A 25450-nucleotide genomic window follows, 5' to 3' on the forward strand; every position below is an offset into this window, starting at 1 on the left:
AGCCAGCTCCTCTCCCAGTCATGTGAGCTTTAGTGGATTCTCATTTTACCGTGTTATCCTGTACAAAAACAAACAAAAGACGGACACTAAAAGTGTCACTTTTTGCCACTCTGATTTTGTTTTTTATTACTTTTGGAACTAGTAATCTATTTCTCTTGGTTTCATTTGCTTGATTGGTTGTTGTTTGTTTGATGTTGGATTTCTGTTGCTGAAAAAAATACTTTTTAGCCTTTTTCTTGAAGTAAATATATATGGGTCGAAATTGACCCGTAACACCATAGATGTTACTATAGTTAAAATTCTTAAAATGAAAAAAAAAAATAAAACACATTTATTTAAGAGATGTGTTCTAATACCCCTTAGGAATAGTTAGGTAACACAACAACCTTTTTTTTATGTATATGATTCTCTTGAGGTTCGTTTTACCATTTTTAAAAATGTAAATCGAGGGGTATACTGACAAAAAAAAGGCCCAATGGCCCAAACCAAAAATATTAAAACCAATATTTTCAAGGATAAGGAAGCCTAACGAGGTAACCAAGAGATGAGAAACAAATTGGGTGATAGATAATTGTTTTTAGTGTATTTTACAGCTGATTTAAGACATGGGTCAAAACCGACCCGTTAACATAAGAGATGGTAACAGAAAGCTAACACAAGAGGAAGGTTAATAAGGGCTAATTGGGAAAATACAATTATTTCTACTGTTATGATAAAAATTAATTTTGTATTTAAATGTCTCTAAATTGCTTTAAAAAAAAAAAAAGAAGAGACAAATAAAAATATATATATATTTAAACTGTTTTGAATATAGTTTTTGGGGGTAAATAAGTGATTTTTGGAATAATATCTTAAAATACATCATACATTGTTATTAAATAGTTGCTAATATAATGTGTTGTTAGTAAAGCTATTTCAACAATTATATTTTAGTGTTAAATAAAATAAAAGAAATACAGCCTATTATTAGCAATAAATTAAGAAATTTGGTTTTCTTTGAATGTTAAATTAAAATATATATATATTTTTTTAACACGCAGTTCTACACAGTTGTTTTTTTTATTTTAAATAAAATATTTATTTTAACATGCAGGTATGAAATATGTTAAATGTTAGGTAAAAATAAAGAAAAGTCATAGAAATGTAAAGAAATATTGTAATTGTTTGATAAAAAGTGTAAAAATATATTTTTTATTTCAACGTTTTTAAATTGCTAAAGAAGTGATTTTTGGAATCATATCTTAAAATACGTCATACATAATTTTTAAATGGTTGCTAAAATTAAGGTGTTATTAGTAAAGCTATTTCAACAATTATATTTTAATGTTAAATAAAATAAAAGAAATACAGCCTATTATTAGCAATAAATTAAGAAATTTGGTTTTCTTTGAATGTTAAATTAAAAAAAAAAAAAATTTTACATGCAGTTCTACACAGTTGTTTTTTTCATTTTAAATAAAATATTTATTTTAACATGCAGGTATGAAATATGTTAAATGTTTGGTAAAAACAAAGAAAAGTCATAGAAATGTAAAGAAATATAGAAATATTATAATTGTTGATAAAAAGTGTAAAAATATATTTTTTATTTCAACGTTTTTAAATTGCTAAAGAAGTGATTTTTGGAATCATATCTTAAAATACGTCATACATAATTTTTAAATGGTTGCTAAAATTAAGGTGTTATTAGTAAAGCTATTTCAACAATTATATTTTAATGTTAAATAAAATAAAAGAAATACAGCCTATTATTAGCAATAAATTAACAAATTTGGTTTTCTTTGAATGTTAAATTAAAAAATATATATATTTTTTTTTTAACATGCAGTTCTACACAGTTGTTTTTTTTCTTTTAAATAAAATATTTATTTTAACATGCAGGTATGAAATATGTTAAATGTTAGGTAAAAATAAAGAAAAGTCATAGAAATGTAAAGAAATATTATAATTGTTGATAAAAAGTGTAAAAATATATTTTTTATTTCAACGTTTTTAAATTGCTAAAGAAGTGATTTTTGGAATAATATCTTAAAATACATCATACATTGTTATTAAATAGTTGCTAAAATAATGTGTTGTTAGTAAAGCTATTTCAACAATTATATTTTAATGTTAAATAAAATAAAATAAATACAGCCTATTATTAGCAATACATTAAGAAATTTGTTTTTTGAATGTTAAATTAAAAAATATATATATTTTTTTAACATGCAGTTCTACACAGTTGTTTTTTTTATTTTAAATATTTATTTTAACATGCAGGTATGAAATATGTTAAATGTTAGGTAAAAATAAAGAAAAGTCATAGAAACGTAAAGAAATATAGAAATATTATCATTGTTGATAAAAAGTGTAAAAATATATTTTTTATTTCAACGTTTTTAAATTGCTAAAGAAGTGATTTTTGGAATCATATCTTAAAATACGTCATACATAATTTTTAAATGGTTGTTAAAATTAAGGTGTTATTAGTAAAGCTATTTCAACAATTATATTTTTATGTCAAATAAAATAAAAGAAATACAGCCTATTATTAGCAATAAATTAAGAAATTTGGTTTTCTTTGAATGTTTAAAAAAATATATATTTTTTTAACATGCAGTTCTACACAGTTGTTTTTTTTTTTTTTAAATAAAATATTTATTTTAACATGCAGGTATGAAATATGTTAAATGTTAGGTAAAAATAAAGAAAAGTCATAGAAATGTAAAGAAATATTATAATTGTTGATAAAAAGTGTAAAAATATATTTTTTATTTAACGTTTTTAAATTGCGGGGGGGAAAAGTCAGAAATACAAAAAAATGTTCCTTAAACTGCTGTAAATATACTGTAGTTTTTTGGGGGGTAAAGAAGTGATTTTTGGAATCATATCTTAAAATACGTCGTACATAATTTTCAAATGGTTGCTAAAATTAAGGTGTTATTAGTAAAGTAATTTCAACAATTATGTGTTAAATAAAATAAATAAAAAATAAGAAAAGGATAAGAAATACAATTTATTTTCAGCAATAAATTAATAAATTATTTTAGGCAATAAATTAATAAATTATTTTAGGAAGTTATTTTAAACGGTTGTCTTCAAATGTTAAATAAAAAAAAGGAAAATATTTGTTTTTAGCCTGCAGTTATGAAATTATTTTAGGAGATTATTCTACACAGTTGTCTTTAAATGTTAATTTTTTTTTTTTTTAAATACAATATATTTAACATGCAGTTATGGAATTAAGGTTACCGTATTTCCTTGAATTGCCACCGGGGCGCTAATTAATTTAAAACCTCTTCTCATTCCTACGCTTACCAAAGGCATGCGGTAAAAGTAAGCATGCGCTAATTATTTTAAAACCTCTTCTCACTCTGGCACTTACCAAAGGTATGCAGTAAAAAATTGAGTGTGATGTAAGCTTGGACCTTAAATCCTACTGAATAGCTCTTAATCTTCTTCCCTTTATGCGATTTCAATTTACCGGTATTGAAAACAGCCTCCTCCATTTTGAAAATGATGACAGAGGAAGTGTCACTCGTGACGTCACGAGTTGGACCAGGCGGTAATACTAAGCATGCGCTAATTATTTTGGGAAGAGAGTTTGACCCGGCAGTAATTCAAGTCAGGCGCATACTTTATGCCCTGCGGCAATTCAAGGAAATACGGTATTTTACATGTTAAATGCTAGGTAAAAATAAAGAAAAGTCATAGAAATGTAAAGAAATATAGAAGTATTAAAATTGTTGTTAAAAAGTATGAAAATGTATTTTTTATTCAAATGTTTTATATTACAAAATACAAAAAAAAATCCTTAAACTGTTGTAAATATAGTTTTTGGGGGGGAAAAGTGATTTTTGGAATAATATCTTAAAATACATCATACATTGTTTTTAAATAATTGCTGTAATAATGTGTTATTAGTAAAGTTATTTCAACAATTATATTTTAATGTTAAATAGAATAATATAAAAACAGCCTTTTTTTTAGCAATAAATTAAGAAATTATTTTAGGAGGTTATTTTAAACGGTTGTCTTCAAATGTTAAATTAAAAAGAAAATATTTATTTTCAGCCTGCAGTTATGAAATTATTTTAGGATATTGTTTTACACGGTTGTCTTTAAATCCTAAATACATTTAAAAAAATACAATATATTTAACATGCAGTTATGAAATTATTCAAGGTTATTTAAAATGTTAAATGCTGTTAAAAAATGTGTTATTAAAATACCAATAACACATTATTAAATGCTGTAATAAAGTGTTATTAGTAAAGTTATTTCAACAATTATATTTTAATGTTAAATAGAATAATATAAAAACAGCCTTTTTTTAGCAATAAAGAAAGAAATTATTTTAGGAGGTTATTTTCATCAGTTTTATTTGAATGTTAAATATAAAAAATATATATATATATATATATATATATATATATATATATATATATATATATATGTTTGTTTTTTTTAACATGCAGTTATGATATTATTTTAGGAGATTGTTCTACAGGGTTGTTTTTAAATGTTAAATACATTTTAAAAAAATACAATGTATATTTTAACATGCAGGTATGAAATATTTAAAATGTTAAATGTTCGGTAAAATTAAAGAAAAGTCATAGAAATAGAAAAATATTAAAATTGTTTTTAAAAATTATAAAAATATATTTTTATCAAAATGTTTTTAAATTGCGGGAAAAAAAGAGAGAAATACAAAGAATTTTCCGTAAAACTTGTAAATATAGTTTTTGGGGGGTAAATAAGTGATTTTTGGAACAATATTTAAAAAACATTTTAACTAGATGAAATTATTAGTAAAGTAATTTCAACAATTACATTTGAATGTTAAAATTTTTTTTAGAAATACAGCCTATAAATTAAGAAATTATTTTAGGAGGTTCTTTTCTTCAGTTTTCTTTGAATGTTGAATTTAAAAATAAAATTAAAAATTTAACGTGCAGTTATGAAATTATTTTAGGAGATTGTTCTACACAGTTGTCTTTAAATGTTAAATACATAAAACAAATTCATAATATATTTCAACATACAGTTATGAAATTATTTAAGAAGGTTATTTTAAATGTTAAATGTTAGGTAAATATAAAAAAAGTCATAGAAATATAAAGAAATCTAAAAATATTTAAATGAAAATATGTTTTATTTAAATGCCTTTATGTTGCGAAAAAAGAGAATTAAAAAAATGTCCTTAAACTGTTGTAAATATAGTTTTAGGGGGGGAAATAAGTGACTTTTGGAATAATATTATTAAATAGTTGCTCAAATAATTTGTTATTAGTAAAGTAATTTCAAAAATTATAATTGAATGTTAAAAAAAAAAATTGAAATACCGCCTATAAATTAAAAAATTATTTTAGGTTATTTTCATCGGTTTTCTTTGAATGTTAAAGTTTAAAAAAAAATTGTCAAATTTTAACATGCAGTTATGAAATTATTTTAGGAGATTGTTCTACACGGTTGTCTTTAAATGTTAAATACATTTAAAAAAAATACATATTTTAACATGCAGTTATGAAATGATTTAAGAAGGTTATTTTAAATGTTAGGTAAAAATAAAGAAAAGTTATTGAAATATAAAGAAATATTAAGGTAGAAAAGCGCTATACAAGTACAACCCATTTATCATTTATATATATTTTGATGTTAAGTAAAATAATAGAAATACAGCCTTTTTTTAGCAATAAATTATAGAATTATTTTTGTAATCAGCCGTTTTTCTTTCAATGTTAAATAAAAGAAAATGTATTTTTAACATGCAGTTATGATATTATTTCAGGAGATTGTTTTACACGGTTGTCTTAAAATGTTAAATACATTTAAAAAATACAATAAATATTTTAACTTGCAGGCATGAAATTATTTAAGAAGGTTATTTTAAATGTTAAATGTAAGGTAAAAATAAAAAAAAGTCATCGAAATATGCAGAAATCTAGAAATATTAAAATTGTTGTTAAAAAGTATAAAAATATATTTTTTATTTAAATGTCTTTAAATGGCGGGAAAAAAATTGAAATAATAAAAAAAAATCCTTAAACAGTTGTAAATATAGTTTTTCGGGGGTAAATAAGTGATTTTTGGAATAATATCTTAAAATATGTCATACATTGTTTTTAAATGGTTGCTAGAATTAAGGTGTTATTAGTAATGTCATTTCAACAATTTTATTTTAATGCTAAATAAAATAATTTAAATACAACCTATTTTTTACCAAAATATTAAGAAATTATTTTAGGAGGTTATTTTCATTGGCTTTCTTTAAATGTTAAATTAAATTAAAAAAAAATGTATTTTTAACATGCAGTTATGATATTATTTATGAAGGTTATTGTAAATGTTTAATGTTTGGTAAAAATAAAAGTCATAGAATATATAAAAATATAGAAATATTATAATTGTTGTTAAAAAGTATAAAAATATATTTTTTATCTAAATGTCTTTAAATTGTGAAAAAAAGAGAGAAATAAAAAAATCCTTAAAATATTTTTTCTTATTATTTCAATATTATAATTGTTGTTAAAAAGTATAAAAATATATATTTTTATCTAAATGTCTTTAAATTGCGAAAAAAAGAGAGAACTAAAAAAAATACTTTAAAAATGTATTGTTAAAAAGCATAAAAATATATTTTTTATCTAAATGTCTTTAAATTGCAAAAAAAAGAGAGAAATTTAAAAAAATCCTTAAAATATTTTTTTTATAATTTCAATATTATAATTGTTGTTAAAAAGTATAAAAATATATTTTTTATCTAAATGTCTTTAAATTGCGAAAAAAAAGAGAAATAAAAAAAAAAATACTTAAAAAAATTGTTGTTAAAAAGTATGAAAATATATATTTTTATCTAAATGTCTTTAAATTGCGAAAAAAAGAGAGAAATAAAAAAAAATCCTTAAAATATTTTTTCTTATTATTTCAATATTATAATTGTTGTTAAAAAGTATAAAAATATATTTTTTATCTAAATGTCTTTAAATTGCGAAAAAAAGAAAGAAATTAAAAAAAATCCTTTAAAAAATTGTTGTTAAAAAGTATAAAAATATATTTTTTATCTACATGTCTTTAAATTGCGAAAAAAAGAGAGAAATAAAAAAAATCCTTAAACAGTTGTAAATATAGTTTTTTGGGGGTAAATAAGTGATTTTTGGAATAATATCTTAAAATATGTCATACATTGTTTTTAAATGGTTGCTAGAATTAAGGTGTTATTAGTAATGTAATTTCAACAATTTTATTTTAATGCTAAATAAAATAATTTAAAAACAACCTATTTTTTACCAATAAATTAAGAAATTATTTTAGGAGGTTATTTTCATTGGCTTTCTTTAAATGTTAAATTAAAAAAAAAATGTATTTTTAACATGCAGTTATGATATTTTACGGGATTGTTCTACACAGTCGTCTTTAAATGTTAAATACATTTGAAAAAATACAATACATATTTTAACAAGCAAGTATGAAATTATTTATGAAGGTTATTTTAAATGTTTAATGTTTGGTAAAAATAAAAGTCATCGAAATATGCAGAAATCTAGAAATATTAAAATTGTTGTTAAAAAGTATAAAAATATATTTTTTATTTAAATGTCTTTAAATTGCGAAAAAAAGAGAGAGATAAAAAAAATCCTTAAAATATGTCATACTTTGTTTTTAATTGGTTGCTAAAATCAACAATTATATTTTAATGATAAATAAAATATAGAAAAAATTAAGAAATACAATCTATTTTTAGCAATAAGTTAAGAAATTATTTTAGTAGGTTTTTTCAAACGGTTGTCTTCAAATGTTAAATTGAAAATATTTATATTTAACCTGCAGCTATGAATCATTTTAGGAGATTGTCCTACATGGTTGTCTTTAAATGTTAAATAAAAAATTTTTTAAATACAATATATATTTTAACATGAAATGATTTAAAAAGGTTATTTTAAATGTTAGATGTTAGGTGAAACAAAGAAAACCCACAGAAATATTTAAATATTAAAATTGTTGCTAAAAAGTATACAAATATATTTTTTATTTAAATCAAATTGCGAAAAATAAAAGACATTTTTTAAAAATCCTGAAGATGTTGTAAATATAGTTTTTTGGGATGAATTAAGTGATTTTTGGAATAATATCTTAAAATACGTCATACATTGTTTTTAAGTGGTTGTTAAAATATTGTGTTATTTTAAAATAGTTTGATGTTAAATAAAATAAAATAAATTCAATCACTTTTTAGCAATAAATTAGGAAATTATTTTAGGGGGTTGTTTTAAACGGTTGTCTTTCAATGTTAAATGTTAAAAAATAAAAAAAGAATTACTATTTATTTTTAACACGCACTTATGAATTTATTTTAGGAGATTGTTCTAAACGGTTGTCTTTAAATGTTAAATACATTGAAAAAATATATATTTTAAACATGCAGTTGTGAAATTATTTAAGAAGGTTATTTTAAAGGTTGTCTTTTAAAAAAATTATTACAATTGAGAAAAGTAATAGAATTACAATCTATTTTTGGCATAAAAGGATGACTTTAATTTAGAGGACATTATAAGAATAATAATACATCTGTGTTGGCCCTGCGATGAGGTGGCGACTTGTCCAGGGTGTACCCTGCCTTCCGCCCGATTGTAGCTGAGATAGGCGCCAGCGCCCCCCGCGACCCCGGAAGGGACTAAGCGGTAGAAAATGGATGGATGGATGGATATCAATAACATGTATTCATGTAATGCTTTTATTTGTGCCATTTTAACCTTTAGTTTTTAAATGTTAAATGAAATAGGATCAAAAATAGAAATACAATCTCTTTTTAGCGTATATTTAAAACATTTATTTTAAACGGTTTTCTTTAAATATTTAATTAAAATTAAAATAATAATACAACTAAATTAAGGAATTGTTTTTGAGGAGAAAATGTGAATAAAATACCATATCTATTTTCAACTATGTAATGATTTTATGAAGGCTTTTTTAACCTTTTAGTTTTCAGTGTAAAATATTTCTTTTTAAATTAAATACATGTTTTTAACATTAAATTATTGTTTTTAAACCGTTGTCTGTAAATGGTAGATAACATAAAGAAAAATAATAAAAAAAGTTTATTTATTTTGACATGAAATGAAGAAATAATTTTTGGAGGCTGTTTTGTTGTCTTTTAAGTGTTGAATAAGACAAATACAAAAATTGCACATATACAATATTTATTTTTAACATTTTGGTGTAATTAGGCCCTGTGATGAGGTGGAGACTTGTCCAAGGTGTACACTGCCTACCGCCCGAATGCAGCTGATATAGGCTACAGCAAACCCCACCCCCGTCCCCCACACCCACCCCGCGACCCCAAAAAGGACAAGCGGTAGAAAATGGATGGATGTTGGTGTAATTTTTACATACTGTGTGTGTATATATATATATAGAGAGAGAGAGAGAGAGTCTTTATACTTTAATATATGAATAAATACTGTATATATAGACAAACATACATAATATATTAGTATATGGGTAATAATATGAATATCAATTTGAAAAAGGAGAAAATTGTTTGGGTTTTTTTGTATTAAAATGTATTTTTCTATGTATGTCTGAGATTCCCAAGTGTAAAGCTTATTGAGTGTAACCTCCAAAGGTTCATTAGGAAGAGTGGAGCGTAGCGGTCGTTCTATAATTAAGTGTCATGTCAGCATGTGAAGGAGGAACATTGAAAGTGTGTGAAGGAGGAACATTAAAGTGTGTGAAGGAGGAACATTGAAAGTGTGTGAAGGAGGAACATTAAAGTGTGTGAAGGAGGAACATTGAAAGTGTGTGAAGGAGGAACATTAAAGTGTGTGAAGGAGGAACATTGAAAGTGTGTGAAGGAGGAACATTGAAAGTGTATGAAGGAGGAACATTGAAAGTGTGTGAAGGAGGAACATTAAAAGTATGTGAAGGAGGAACATTGAAAGTGTGTGAAGGAGGAACATTGAAAGTGTGTTAAGGAGGAACATTGAAAGTGTGTGAAGGAGGAACATTGAAAGTGTGTGAAGGAGGAACATTGAAAGTGTGTGAAGGAGGAACATTGAAAGTGTGTGAAGGAGGAACATTAAAAGTGTATGAAGGAGGAACATTGAAAGTGTGTGAAGGAGGAACATTAAAGTGTGTGAAGGAGGAACCTTAAAAAGTGTGTGTAGGAGGAACATTGAAAGTGTGTGAAGGAGGAACGTTGAAAGTGTGTGAAGGAGGAACATTGAAAGTGTGTGAAGGAGGAACATTGAAAGTGTGTGAAGGAGGAACATTAAAGTGTGTGAAGGAGGAACATTAAAAGTGTATGAAGGAGGAACATTGAAAGTGTGTGAAGGAGGAACCTTAAAAAGTGTGTGTAGGAGGAACATTGAAAGTGTGTGAAGGAGGAACATTGAAAGTGTGTGAAGGAGGAACATTAAAGTGTGTGAAGGAGGAACATTAAAAGTGTATGAAGGAGGAACATTGAAAGTGTGTGAAGGAGGAACATTAAAGTGTGTGAAGGAGGAACCTTAAAAAGTGTGTGTGGGAGGAACATTGAAAGTGTGTGAAGGAGGAACATTGAAAGTGTGTGAAGGAGGAACATTGAAAGTGTGTGAAGGAGGAACATTGAAAGTGTGTGAAGGAGGAACATTAAAGTGTGTGAAGGAGGAACATTAAAAGTGTATGAAGGAGGAACATTGAAAGTGTGTGAAGGAGGAACATTAAAGTGTGTGAAGGAGGAACATTGAAAGTGTGTGAAGGAGGAACATTGAAAGTGTGTGAAAGAGGAACATTGAAAGTGTGTGAAGAAAGAACATTAAAGTGTGTGAAAGAGGAACACTGAAAGTGTGTGAAGGAGAAACATTAAAGTGTGTGAAGGAGGAACATTGAAAGTGTGTGAAGGAGGAACATTGAAAGTGTATGAAGAAGGAACACTGAAAGTGTGTTAAGGAGGAACATTAAAGTGTATGAAAGAGAAACATTGAAAATGTGTGAAGGAGGAACATTGAAAGTGTGTGAAGGAGGAACATTGAAAGTGTGTGAAGGAGGAACATTGAAAGTGTATGAATGAGGAACATTAAAAGTGTGTGAAGGAGGAACATTGAAAGTGTATGAATGAGGAACATTAAAAGTGTGTGAAGGAGGAACATTGAAAGTGTGTGAAGAAGGACCATTGAAGTGTATGAGGAAGGAACACTGAAAGTGTGTGAAGGCGGAACAATAAAAGTATGTGAAGGAGGAACATTGAAGTGTATGAAGGACGAACACTGAAAGTGTGTGAAAGAGGAACATTGAAAGTGTGTGAAGAAAGAAAAGTAAAGTGTGTGAAGGAGGAACATTGAAGTGTGTGAAGGAGGAACAATAAAAGTGTATGAAGGAGGAACATTGAAAGTGTGTGAAGAAGGAATACTAAAAGTGTGTGAAGGAGGAACGTTGAAAGTGTGTGAAGGAGGAACATTAAAGTGTATGAAGGAGGAACATTGAAAGTGTATGAAGGAGGAACATTGAAAGTGTGTGAAGGAGGAACATTGAAAGTGTGTGAAGGAGGAACAATAAAAGTGTGTGAAGGCGGAACATTAAAAGTATGTGAAGGAGGAACATTGAAAGTGTGTGAAGGAGGAACATTGAAAGTGTGTGAAGGCGGAACATTAAAAGTATGTGAAGGAGGAACATTGAAAGTGTGTGAAGGAGGAACATTGAAAGTGTGTGAAGGAGGAACATTGAAAGTGTGTGAAGGAGGAACAATAAAAGTGTGTGAAGGAGGAAAATTGAAAGTGTGTGAAGGAGGAACAATAAAAGTGTGTGAAGGAGGAACATTGAAAGTGTGTGAAGGAGGAACATTGAAAATGTGTGAAGGAGGAACATTAAAGTGTATGAAAGAGAAACATTGAAAGTGTGTGAGGAAGGAACACTGAAAGTGTGTGAAGGCGGAACATTAAAAGTATGTGAAGGAGGAACATTGAAGTGTATGAAGGAGGAACACTGAAAGTGTGTGAAAGAGGAACATTGAAAGTGTGTGAAGAAAGAACAGTAAAGTGTGTGAAGGAGGAACATTGAAGTGTGTGAAGGAGGAACAATAAAAGTGTATGAAGGAGGAACATTGAAAGTGTGTGAAGAAGGAACAATAAAAGTGTGTGAAGGAGGAACAATAAAAGTGTTGTTGTTTTACAGGCGGTCATGGCGAGCGACTTTGCTCTCCCACGTTTCCGGTACCTGCAGAAGCTGTTGCTGGTGCATGGACACTGGTGCTACTCCCGTCTGGCCAACATGATCCTCTACTTCTTCTACAAGAACGCCGTACGTCAACCGCGGAAACAAAGAAGGAAGTAAAACAATCAAACAAACAAACAGTCTTGTCTCCTGCAGATGTTTGTGGCGCTCATCTTCTGGTATCAGTTCTACTGCGGCTTCTCGGGCTCGGCCATGATCGACCAGTGGTATCTCATCTTCTTCAACCTGATGTTCTCCGCCTTCCCGCAACTCATCACCGGCACTCTGGACAAAGATGTGTCGGCAGAGACGCTGCAGCTCCTACCTCAGCTTTATGTCAGCGGACAGAACTCAGAGGTTACGTTTTTTGTCACTTTTTCCACGTCCTCCTCCTCCTTTTTCTTCTTCTTCTTCTTCTTCTCCTTCTTCCATCTGCTCTACACTCACTGGACACAACATTAGGCACACCTGCCTCAACACAGTCTGCAAGACATTCCTAAAAACAGTCATCTAAAAACATTGGACTCATGTTTTTAAAGTACTTGACTAAAACAGCAGAAGACACTTGATCATTAACTGGTGTTTCTGCTATAAACCGTCAAGTATTCCCGTCATACAGATGAGCGTTGAATGTGGATTCCCAAAAACAGCAAAGCAATGCTGTTACGTGTACGACCTTTGACTACTTTTTTTAAGTGAATTCTTAAAAACAGCAAAGCAAATAAAATACCGTCATATGGACGACCTTTGACTACTATCGTCACAAATACTGAAGTACTACTATCGTATAGAGTACCATTGACTGCTGTTTTCAAAGTAGATTCCCAAAAACTGCAAAGCCATGCTGTTCCATGGACGACCTTTTACAAGTATCGTCACAAATAGTGAAGTACTACTATCATATAGAGGATCATTGACTGCTGTTTTTAGGTAGATTCTCAAAAACAGCAAAATAATATTGTTTTATGGACGACCTTTGACTACTTTTTTTAAGTGGATTCCTCAAAAGTGTATAGCAAATACAATACTGTCATATGGACAACATTTTACTACTGTATTCACAAAGAGTGAAGTACTACTTTCATAATAGAGGACCATTGACTGCTGTTTTTGAAGAAGATTCCCCAAAACAGCAAAGCAAATAAAATACTGTCATATGGACGACCTTTCACTAGTATCTTCACAAATAGTGAAGTACTACTATCATTTAGAGGACAATTGACTGCTGTTTTTAAAGTAGATTCCCAAAATCAGCAAAGTAATGCTGTTACATGGACAACCTTTGACTACTACCTTTGAAGTGAATTCCTAAAAACATCAAAGCAATACTGTTGTAGGGACGACCTTTGACTACGATCTTTGAAGTGAATTCCTAAAAAACAGCAAAGCAAATAAAATACTGTCATATGGACGACCTTTGACTACTTTCATCACAAATAGTGAAGTACTACTATCGTATAGTGTACCATTGACTGCTGTTTTCAAAGTAGATTCCCAAAAACAGCAAAGCCATGCTGTTCCATGGACGACTTTTTACAAGTATCGTCACACATAGTGAAGTACTACTATCATATAGAGGATCATTGACTACTGTTTTTAGGTAGATTCCCAAAAACAGCAAAATAATACTGTTATATGGACGACCTTTTACAAGTATCGTCACAAATAGTGAAGTATTACTATCATATAGAGGATCATTGACTGCTGTTTTTTACGTAGATTCCCAAAAACAGCAAAATAATACTGTTATATGGGCGACATTTGACTACTTTTTTTGAAGTGGATTCCTCAAAAGTGTATAGCAAATACAATACTGTCATATGGACAACATTTTACTACTGTATTCACAAAGAGTGAAGTACTACTATCATAATAGAGGACCATTGACTGCTGTTTTTGAAGAAGATTCCCCAAAACAGCAAAGCAAATAAAATACTGTCATATGGACGACCTTTCACTAGTATCTTCACAAATAGTGAAGTACTACTATCGTATAGAGTACGATTCCCAAAAACTGCAAAGCCATGCTGTTCCATGGACGACTTTTTACAAGTATCGTCACACATAGTGAAGTACTACTATCATATAGAGGATCATTGACTACTGTTTTTAGGTAGATTCCCAAAAACAGCAAAATAATACTGTTATATGGACGACCTTTTACAAGTATCGTCACAAATAGTGAAGTATTACTATCATATAGAGGATCATTGACTGCTGTTTTTTACGTAGATTCCCAAAAACAGCAAAATAATACTGTTATATGGGCGACATTTGACTACTTTTTTTGAAGTGGATTCCTCAAAAGTGTATAGCAAATACAATACTGTCATATGGACAACATTTTACTACTGTATTCACAAAGAGTGAAGTACTACTATCATAATAGAGGACCATTGACTGCTGTTTTTGAAGAAGATTCCCCAAAACAGCAAAGCAAATAAAATACTGTCATATGGACGACCTTTCACTAGTATCTTCACAAATAGTGAAGTACTACTATCATTTAGAGGACAATTGACTGCTGTTTTTAAAGTAGATTCCCAAAATCAGCAAAGTAATGCTGTTACATGGACAACCTTTGACTACTATTTTTGAAGTGAATTCCTAAAAACATCAAAGCAATACTGTTGTAGGGACGTCTTTTGACTACGATCTTTGAAGTGAATTCCTAAAAACAGCAAAGCAAATAAAATACTGTCATATGGACGACCTTTGACTACTTTCGTCACAAATAGTGAAGTACTACTATCGTATAGAGTACCATTGACTGCTGTTTTCAGAGTAGATTCCCAAAAACGTTAAAGCGATGCTGTTCCATGGACGACCTTTGACTACTATATTTGAAGTGAATTCCTAAAAACAGCAAAACAATATTGTTATGACGACGTTTGACAAGTATCTTCACAAATAGTGAAGTATTACTATCATATAGAAGACCGTTGACTACTGTTTTTGAAGTAGATTCCCAAAAACAGCAAAGCAATACTGTTATATGGACGACCTTTGACTCGTATCGTCACAAATAGTGAAGTACTACTATCATTGACTGCTGTTTTTGAAGTAGATTCCCAAAAACAGCAAAAAAGTACTGTTATACGTACAACCTTTCACTACTTTTTTTAAGTGGATTCCTAAAAAGAGCATAGCAAATACAATAGTCGTATGGACGACATTTGACTACTATCTTCACAAAGAGTGAAGTACTACTATCATATAGAGGACCATTGACTGCTGTTTTTGAAGTAGATTACCAAAAACAGCAACAACAAAAAATACTGTTGTATGGACGACCTTTCACTAGTATCTTCACAAATAGTGAAGTACTACTATCATTTAGAGGACAAGTGACTGCTGTTTTTAAAAAGTAGATTCCCAAAATCAGCAAAGTAATGCTGTTACGTGGACAACCTTTGACTACTATCTTTAAAGTGGATTCCTAAAAACAGCAAAGCAAATAAAATACTGTCATATGGCTAAAATTTGACTACTATCTTCACAAATAGTGAAGTACTACTATCATATAGAGGACCATTGACTGCTGTTTTTGAAGTAGATTCCCAAAAACAGCAAAGCAAATAAAGTACGGTCATATGGACGACCTTTCACTGGTATCTTTACAAATAGTGAAGTACTACTTTCATTTAGAGGACAATTGACTGCTGTTTTTAAAGTAGATTCCCAAAATCAGCAAAGTAATGCTGTTACATGGACGACCTTTGATTACCATCTTTGAAGTGGATTCCTAAAAACTCCAAAGCAAATAAAATACTGTCATATGGACATTATTTGACTACTATCTTCACAAATAGTGAAGTACTACTATCATATAGAGGACCATCGACTGCTGTTTTTGAAGTAGATTCCCCAAAACAATAAAGCAAATAAAATACGGTCATATGGACAACCTTTCACTAGTATCTTCACAAATAGTGAAGTACTACTATCATTTAGAGGACCATCGACTACTGTTTTTGAAGTAGACTCCCAAAAACAGCAAAGCAATGCTGTTACATGGACAACCTTTGACTACTATCTTTGAAGTGAATTCCTAAAAACATCAAAGCAATACTGTTGTAGGGACGGCCTTTGACTACGATCTTTGAAGTGGATTCCTAAAAACAGCAAAGCAAATAAAATGCTGTCATATGTACGACCTTTGACTACTATCTTCACAAATACTGAAGTACTAGTATCATATATAAGACAATTGTCTGCTGTTTTTGAAGTAGGTTCCCAAAAACAGCGAAGCAATGCTGTTTTTTTTGTCATATAGAGGACTGTTGACTTCTGTTTTTGCAGTAGATTACCAAAAACAGTAGAGCACTACTGTCATATGGAGGACTATTGATGACAGGCTTTTCAGTAAATTCCTAGCAGTAAATTCTTAAAAACAGCAAAACAGTACTGTCAAATGGAGGACTATTGACTGCAGTTCTTCAGTAGATTCCCAAAAACAGTAAAACACTACTGTGAAATTGAGGACTATTGACTACAGTTTTTTTGTAGATTCCCAAAAACAGTAAAGCAATGCTGTTACATGGATGACCTTTGACTTCTGTCTTTGAAGTGAATTCCTAAAAACAGCAAAGTAATACTGTTATAGGGACGGCCTTTGACTACGATCTTTGAAGTGGATTCCTAAAAACAACGAAGCAAATAAAATACTGTCATATGTACGACCTTTGACTACTATCTTCACAAATACTGAAGTACTAGTATCATATATAAGACAATTGTCTGCTGTTTTTGAAGTAGGTTCCCAAAAACAGCGAAGCAATGCTGTTGTAGGGACGGCCTTTGACTACGATCTTTGAAGTGGATTCCTAAAAACAGCAAAGCAAATAAAATGCTGTCATATGTACGACCTTTGACTACTATCTTCACAAATACTGAAGTACTAGTATCATATATAAGACAATTGTCTGCTGTTTTTGAAGTAGGTTCCCAAAAACAGCGAAGCAATGCTGTTTTATTTGTCATATAGAGGACTGTTGACTTCTGTTTTTGCAGTAGATTCCCAAAAACAGTAGAGCACTACTGTCATATGGAGGACTATTGATGACAGGCTTTTCAGTAAATTCCTAGCAGTAAATTCTTAAAAACAGCAAAGCAGTACTGTCAAATGGAGGACTATTGACTGCAGTTCTTCAGTAGATTCCCAAAAATAATAAAACACTACTGTGAAATTGAGGACTATTGACTCCAGTTTTTTTGTAGATTCCCAAAAACAGTAAAGCAATGCTGTTACATGGACGACCTTTGACTTCTATCTTTGAAGTGAATTCCTAAAAACAGCGAAGTAATACTGTTATAGGGACGGCCTTTGACTACGATCTTTGAAGTGGGTTCCTAAAAACAGCGAAGCAAATAAAATGCTGTCAGATGTATGACCTTTGACTACTATCTTCACAAATACTGAAGTACTAGTATCATATATTAGACAATTGTCTGCTGTTTTTGAAGTAGGTTCCCAAAAACAGCGGAGCAATGCTGTTTTATTAGTCATATAGAGGACTGTTGACTTCTGTTTTTGCAGTAGACTCCCAAAAACAGTAGAGCACTACTGTCATATGGAGGACTATTGATGACAGGCTTTTCAGTAAATTCCTAGCAGTAAATTCTTAAAAACAGCAAAGCAGTACTGTCAAATGGAGGACTATTGACTGCAGTTCTTCAGTAGATTTCCAAAAACAGTAAAACACTACTGTGAAATTGAGGACTATTGACAACAGTTTTTTTGTAGATTCCCAAAAACAGTAAAGCAATGCTGTTACATGGACGACCTTTGACTTCTATCTTTGAAGTGAATTCCTAAAAACAGCGAAGTAACACTGTTATAGGGACGGCCTTTGACTACGATCTTTGAAGTGGATTCCTAAAAACAGCGAAGCAAATAAAATGCTGTCATATGTACGACCTTTGACTACTATCTTCACCAATACTGAAGTACTAGTATGATATATAAGACAATTGTCTGCTGTTTTTGAAGTAGGTTCCCAAAAACAGCGAAGCAATGCTGTTTTATTTGTCATATAGAGGACTGTTGACCTCTGTTTTTGCAGTAGATTCCCAAAAACAGTAGAGCACTACTGTCATATGGAGGACTATTGATGACAGGCTTTTCAGTAAATTCTTAAAAACAGCAAAGCAGTACTGTCAAATGGAGGACTATTGACTGCAGTTCTTCAGTAGATTCCCAAAAACAGTAAAACACTACTGTGAAATTGAGGACTATTGACCACAGTTTTTTGTAGATTCCCAAAAACAGTAAAGCAATGCTGTTACATGGACGACCTTTGACTTCTATCTTTGAAGTGAATTCCTAAAAACAGCGAAGTAATACTGTTATAGGGACGGCCTTTGACTACGATCTTTGAAGTGGATTCCTAAAAACAGCAAAGCAAATAAAATGCTGTCATATGTACGACCTTTGACTACTATCTTCACAAATACTGAAGTACTAGTATCATGTATAAGACAATTGTATTTGAAGTAGGTTCCCAAAAACAGCGAAGTAATGCTGTTTTATTTGTCATATAGAGGACTGTTGACTTCTGTTTTTGCAGTAGATTCCCAAAAACAGTAGAGCACTACTGTCATATGGAGGACTGTTGATGACAGGCTTTTCAGTAAATTCTTAAAAACAGCAAAGCAGTACTGTCAAATGGAGGACTATTGACTGCAGTTCTTCAGTAGATTCCCAAAAACAGTAAAACACTACTGTGAAATTGAGGACTATTGACTACAGTTTTTTGTAGATTCCCAAAAACAGTAAAGCAATGCTGTTACATGGACGACCTTTGACTTCTATCTTTGAAGTGAATTCCTATAAACAGCGAAGTAATACTGTTATAGGGACGGCCTTTGACTACGATCTTTGAAGTGGATTCCTAAAAACAGCAAAGCAAATAAAATGCTGTCATATGTACGACCTTTGACTACTATCTTCACCAATACTGAAGTACTAGTATCATATATAAGACAGTTGTCTGCTGTTTTTTAAGTAGGTTCCCAAAAACAGCGAAGCAATGCTGTTTTATTTGTCATATAGAGGACTGTTGACTTCTGTTTTTACAGTTAAATCCCAAAAACAGTAGAGCACTACTGTCATATGGAGGACTATTGATGACAGGCTTTTCAGTAAATTCCTTGCAGTAAATTCTTAAAAACAGTAAAGCAGTACTGTCAAATGGAGGACTATTGACTGCAGTTCTTCAGTAGATTCCCAAAAACAGTAAAACACTACTGTGAAATTGAGGACTATTGACTACAGTTTTTTTTTGTAGATTCCCAAAAACAGTAAAGCAATGCTGTTACATGGACGACCTTTGACTTCTATCTTTGAAGTGAATTCCTAAAAACAGCGAAGTAATACTGTTATAGGGACGGCCTTTGACTACGATCTTTGAAGTGGATTCCTAAAAACAGCAAAGCAAATAAAATGCTGTCATATGTACGACCTTTGACTACTATCTTCACAAATACTGAAGTACTAGTATCATATATAAGACAATTGTCTCCTTTTTTTGAAGTAGGTTCCCAAAAACAGCGAAGCAATGCTGTTTTATTTGTCATATAGAGGACTGTTGACTTCTGTTTTTGCAGTAGATTCCCAAAAACAGTAGAGCACTACTGTCATATGGAGGACTATTGATGACAGGCTTTTCCGTAAATTCCTAGCAGTAAATTCTTAAAAACAGCAAAGCAGTACTGTCAAATGGAGGACTATTGACTGCAGTTCTTCAGTAGATCCCCAAAAACAGTAAGACACTACTGTGAAATTGAGGACTATTGACTACAGTTTTTTTGTAGATTCCCAAAAACAGTAAAGCAATGCTGCTACATGGACGACCTTTGACTTCTATCTTTGAAGTGAATTCCTAAAAACAGCGAAGTAATACTGTTATAGGGACGGCCTTTGACTACGATCTTTGAAGTGGATTCCTAAAAACAGCAAAGCAAATAAAATGCTGTCATATGTACGACCTTTGACTACTATCTTCACAAATACTGAAGTACTAGTATCATATATAAGACAATTGTCTGCTGTTTTTTAAGTAGGTTCCCAAAAACAGCGAAGCAATGCTGTTTTATTTGTCGTATAGAGGACTGTTGACTTCTGTTTTTGCAGTAAATTCCCAAAAACAGTAGAGCACTACTGTCATATGGAGGACTATTGATGACAGGCTTTTCAGTAAATTCCTAGCAGTAAATTCTTAAAAACAGCAAAGCAGTACTGTCAAACTGAGGACTATTGACTGCAGTTCTTCAGTAGATTCCCAAAAACAGTAAAAAAACTACTGTGAAATTGAGGACTATTGACTACAGTTTTTTTTGTAGATTCCCAAAAACAGTAAAGCAATGCTGTTACATGGACGACCTTTGACTTCTATCTTTGAAGTGAATTCCTAAAAATAGCGAAGTAATACTGTTATAGGGACGGCCTTTGACTACGATCTTTGAAGTGGATTCCTAAAAACAGCAAAGCAAATAAAATGCTGTCATATGTACGACCTTTGACTACTATCTTCACAAATACTGAAGTATTAGTATCATATATAAGACAATTGTCTGCTGTTTTTGAAGTATGTTCCCAAAAACAGCGAAGCAATGCTGTTTTATTTGTGTTGACTTCTGTTTTTGCAGTAGATTCCCAAAAACAGTAGAGCACTACTGTCATATGGAGGACTATTGATGACAGGCTTTTCAGTAAATTCCTAGCAGTAAATTCTTAAAAACAGCAAAGCACTACTGTCAAATGGAGGACTATTGACTGCAGTTCTTCAATAGATTCCCAAAAACAGTAAAACACTACTGTGAAATTGAGGACTATTGACTACAGTTTTTTTTGTAGATTCCCAAAAACAGTAAAGCAATGCTGTTACATGGACGACCTTTGACTTCTGTCTTTGAAGTGAATTCCTAAAAACAGCGAAGTAATACTGTTATAGGGACGGCCTTTGACTACGATCTTTGAAGTGGATTCCTAAAAACAGCAAAGCAAATAAAATGCTGTCATATGTACGACCTTTGACTACTATCTTCACAAATACTGAAGTACTAGTATCATATATAAGACAATTGTCTGCTGTTTTTGAAGTAGGTTCCCAAAAACAGCGAAGCAATGCTGTTTTATTTGTCGTATAGAGGACTGTTGACTTCTGTTTTTGCAGTAAATTCCCAAAAACAGTAGAGCACTATTGTCATATGGCGGACTATTGATGACAGGCTTTTCAGTAAATTCCTAGCAGTAAATTCTTAAAAACAGCAAAGCAGTACTGTCAAATAGAGGACTATTGACTGCAGTTCTTCAGTAGATTCCCAAAAACAGTAAAACACTACTGTGAAATTGCGGACTATTGACTACGTTTTTTTTGTAGATTCCCAAAAACAGTTAAGCAATGCTGTTACATGGACGACCTTTGACTTCTATCTTTGAAGTGAATTCCTAAAAACAGCGAAGTAATACTGTTATAGGGACGGCCTTTGACTACGATCTTTGAAGTGGATTCCTAAAAACAGCAAAGCAAATAAAATGCTGTCATATGTACGACCTTTGACTACTATCTTCACAAATACTGAAGTACTAGTATCATATATAAGACAATTGTCTGCTGTTTTTGAAGTAGGTTCCCAAAAACAGCGAAGCAATGCTGTTTTGTCATATAGAGGACTGTTGACTTCTGTTTTTGCAGTAGATTCCCAAAAACAGTAGAGCACTACTGCCATATGGAGGACTATTGATGACAGGCTTTTCAGTAAATTCCTAGCAGTAAATTCTTAAAAACAGCAAAGCAGTACTGTCAAATGGAGGACTATTGACTGCAGTTCTTCAGTAGATTCCCAAAAACAGTAAAACACTACTGTGAAATTGAGGACTATTGACTACAGTTTTTTTTGTGGATTCCCAAAAACAGTAAAGCAATGCTGTTACATGGACGACCTTTGACTTCTATCTTTAAAGTGAATTCCCAAAAACAGCGAAGTAATACTGTTATAGGGAAGGCCTTTGACTACGATCTTTGAAGTGGATTCCTAAAAACAGCAAAGCAAATAAAATGCTGTCATATGTACGACCTTTGACTACTATCTTCACAAATACTGAAGTACTAGTATCATATATAAGACAATTGTCTGCTGTTTTTGAAGTAGGTTCCCAAAAACAGCGAAGCAATGCTGTTTTATTTGTCATATAGAAGACTGTTGACTTCTGTTTTTGCAGTAGATTCTCAAAAACAGTAGAGCACTACTGTCATATGGAGGACTATTGATGACAGGCTTTTCAGTAAATTCCGAGCAGTAAATTCTTAAAAACAGCAAAGCAGTACTGTCAAATGGAGGACTATTGACTGCAGTTCTTCAGTAGATTCCCAAAAACAGTAAAACACTACTGTGAAATTGAGGACTATTGACTACAGTTTTTTTGTAGATTCCCAAAAACAGTAAAGCAATGCTGTTACATGGACGACCTTTGACTTCTATCTTTGAAGTGAATTCCTAAAAACAGCGAAGTAATACTGTTATAGGGACGGCCTTTGACTACGATCTTTGAAGTGGATTCCTAAAAACAGCAAAGCAAATAAAATGCTGTCATATGTACGACCTTTGACTACTATCTTCACAAATACTGAAGTACTAGTATCATATATAAGACAATTGTCTGCTTTTTTTGAAGTAGGTTCCCAAAAACAGCGAAGCAATGCTGTTTTATTTGTCATATAGAGGACTGTTGACTTCTGTTTTTGCAGTAGATTCCCAAAAACAGTAGAGCACTACTGTCATATGGAGGACTATTGATGGCAGGCTTTTCAGTAAATTCCTAGCAGTAAATTCTTAAAAACAGCAAAGCAGTACTGTCAAATGGAGGACTATTGACTGCAGTTCTTCAGTAGATTCCCAAAAACAGTAAAACACTACTGTGAAATTGAGGACTATTGACTACAGTTTTTTTGTAGATTCCCAAAAACAGTAAAGCACTACTGTCCAATGGAGGACTATTGACTGCGGTTCTTCAGCAGATTCCCAAAAACAGTAAAACACTACTGTGAAATTGAGGACTATTGACTACAGTTTTTTTGTAGATTCCCAAAAACAGTAAAGCACTACTGTCAAATGGAGGACTATTGACTGCGGTTCTTCAGTAGATTCCCAAAAACAGTAAAACACTACTGTGAAATTGAGGACTATTGACTACAGTTTTTTTGTAGATTCCCAAAAACAGTAAAGCACTACTGTCAAATGGAGGACTATTGACTGCGTTTCTTCAGTAGATTCCCAAAAACAGTAAAACACTACTGTGAAATTGAGGACTATTGACTACAGTTTTTTTTTGTAGATTCCCAAAAACAGTAAAGCACTACTGTCCAATGGAGGACTATAGACTACAGTTTTGCAGTAGATTCCCAAAAACAGTGAAGCACTACTGTCATATAGAGGATTGACTTCTTTTTTTTGCTGTAAATTCCTAAAAACACTACTGTCAAATGGAGGACTATTGACTCTAGTTTTTGCAACAGATTCATAAAAATAGCCTAAAATACCTTTGAGCAGCATAATTTGCAGTGCATCCTTAAAAAGGGCTATGAAGATAGTGTGCCCTTGTGTGTGTCTTGCAGGAGTACAAGCCGTACATGTTCTGGATGAACATGATTGACGCCTGCTACCAAAGTCTGGTCTGCTTCTTCATCCCTTACTTTGTGAGTCTGCTCACTTTCTGCTCCATCCACCTGCCGCACTTTTAGTCACCTGCTCGTCGCCCGCAGGCCTACGCCGACTCCGACGTGGATCTGTTCACGTGGGGGACCCCCATCACTACGCTGGCCGTCTTCACCATTCTGCTGCACCTTGGCATCGAGACCAAAACCTGGGTGAGGACAAGGTTCCAGAACAAAGTCCTGATCTATTTTATTCATTCATTCCATTGCACTGACTGACACAATACCACAGACCTCCTTAGAGAGCGAAACAGGAAGTGCTGGACGATCTTTTCACATCGCATGTGGGCCACATGTGGCTGCCATCACAGGGCCACAATAAATGAAGTGGCCGGTCACATTAAATGATGTGACGGATTATATTAAATATTGTGGCAAGGCACATTAAATGATTCGACAGGACACTTTAAATGATGCGACATGTCACAATAAATGATGTGGCAGACCACATTGAATGATGTGATGAGCCACATAAATGATTTGGCCGGTCACAACGAGGTGGCAGGCCACTTTGAATGACGTGGCAGGCCACTTTAAATGATGTGGCAGGCCACTTTAAATGATGTGGCAGGCCACGTTAAATGAAGTGGCAGGCCACAATAAATGACATTGAAGACAACATTAAATGATGTCAGACATACTAAATTGTTTGCTCGACCACATTAAATGATATGCCGGACCACGTTGAATGACGCGACAGGCCACTTTATTAATGTGACAGGCCACAGCAGGCCACTTTATTAATGTGACAGGCCACAGCAGGCCACTTTATTAATGTGACAGGCCACAGATAAATGATGTGTCGAATCACGTTAAATATTGCTGCAGGCCACCGTAAATTATTTGGCTGACCACAATAAGTGACATGAAAGACAATGTTGAATGACGTGCAGGGCCACTTTAAATGACGTGCCGGACCACATTAAATGATGTGGTTGACCACAATAAATGACAGGAAAGACAACATTAAATGACGTGTCAGGCCAACTAAATTGTGTGCTCAACCACATTGAATTATGTGACAGGCCACTGAATGATGTGACAGGCCACGTTTAAATAATGTGGCAAACCACATTAAATGTTGTTGCATGCCACAATCAATTGAGTGGCAGGCCATTTTAATGACACAGAACGCCACATTAAATGACATGACCAACCACAATAAATGACATGGAAGATCATATTAAATGACGTGGCCAACCACAATAAATGACACGAAAAGACCATATTGAATGACGTAGCAGGCCACATAAGGTATGTGGCAGGCCACGTTAATGACACAGAACGCCACATTAAATGTAATGGCCAACCACAATAAATGACATGAAAGATCATATTAAATGTCGTGGCCAGCCACAATAAATGACATGAAAGACCATATTGAATGACGTAGCAGTCCACAATAAGTGACATAAAAGACAATGTTGAATGATGTCCAGGGCCACTTTAAATGACGTGCCGGACCACATTAAATGATGTGGTTGACCACAATAAATGACAGGAAAGACAACATTAAATGACGTGTCAGTCCAACTAAATTGTGTGCTCGACCACATTGA

The 25450-nt window shown here is 31.8% G+C and overlaps 1 protein-coding gene across 1 annotated transcript in view; it reads left to right on the forward strand.

Moving 5' to 3' along the window:
* atp10a (ATPase phospholipid transporting 10A) overlaps positions 1-25450 on the forward strand; it is a 193140-nt gene that overhangs the window by 159832 nt on the left and 7858 nt on the right. Inside the window, 4 exon segments of the mRNA XM_061887950.1 lie at positions 12136-12261; positions 12331-12531; positions 23793-23873; positions 23940-24044. Coding sequence (XP_061743934.1) covers positions 12136-12261; positions 12331-12531; positions 23793-23873; positions 23940-24044 — 513 coding nt within the window.

Source organism: Nerophis ophidion, linkage group LG26 (assembly GCF_033978795.1).
Source record: "Nerophis ophidion isolate RoL-2023_Sa linkage group LG26, RoL_Noph_v1.0, whole genome shotgun sequence".
Lineage (NCBI taxonomy): Eukaryota > Metazoa > Chordata > Actinopteri > Syngnathiformes > Syngnathidae > Nerophis > Nerophis ophidion.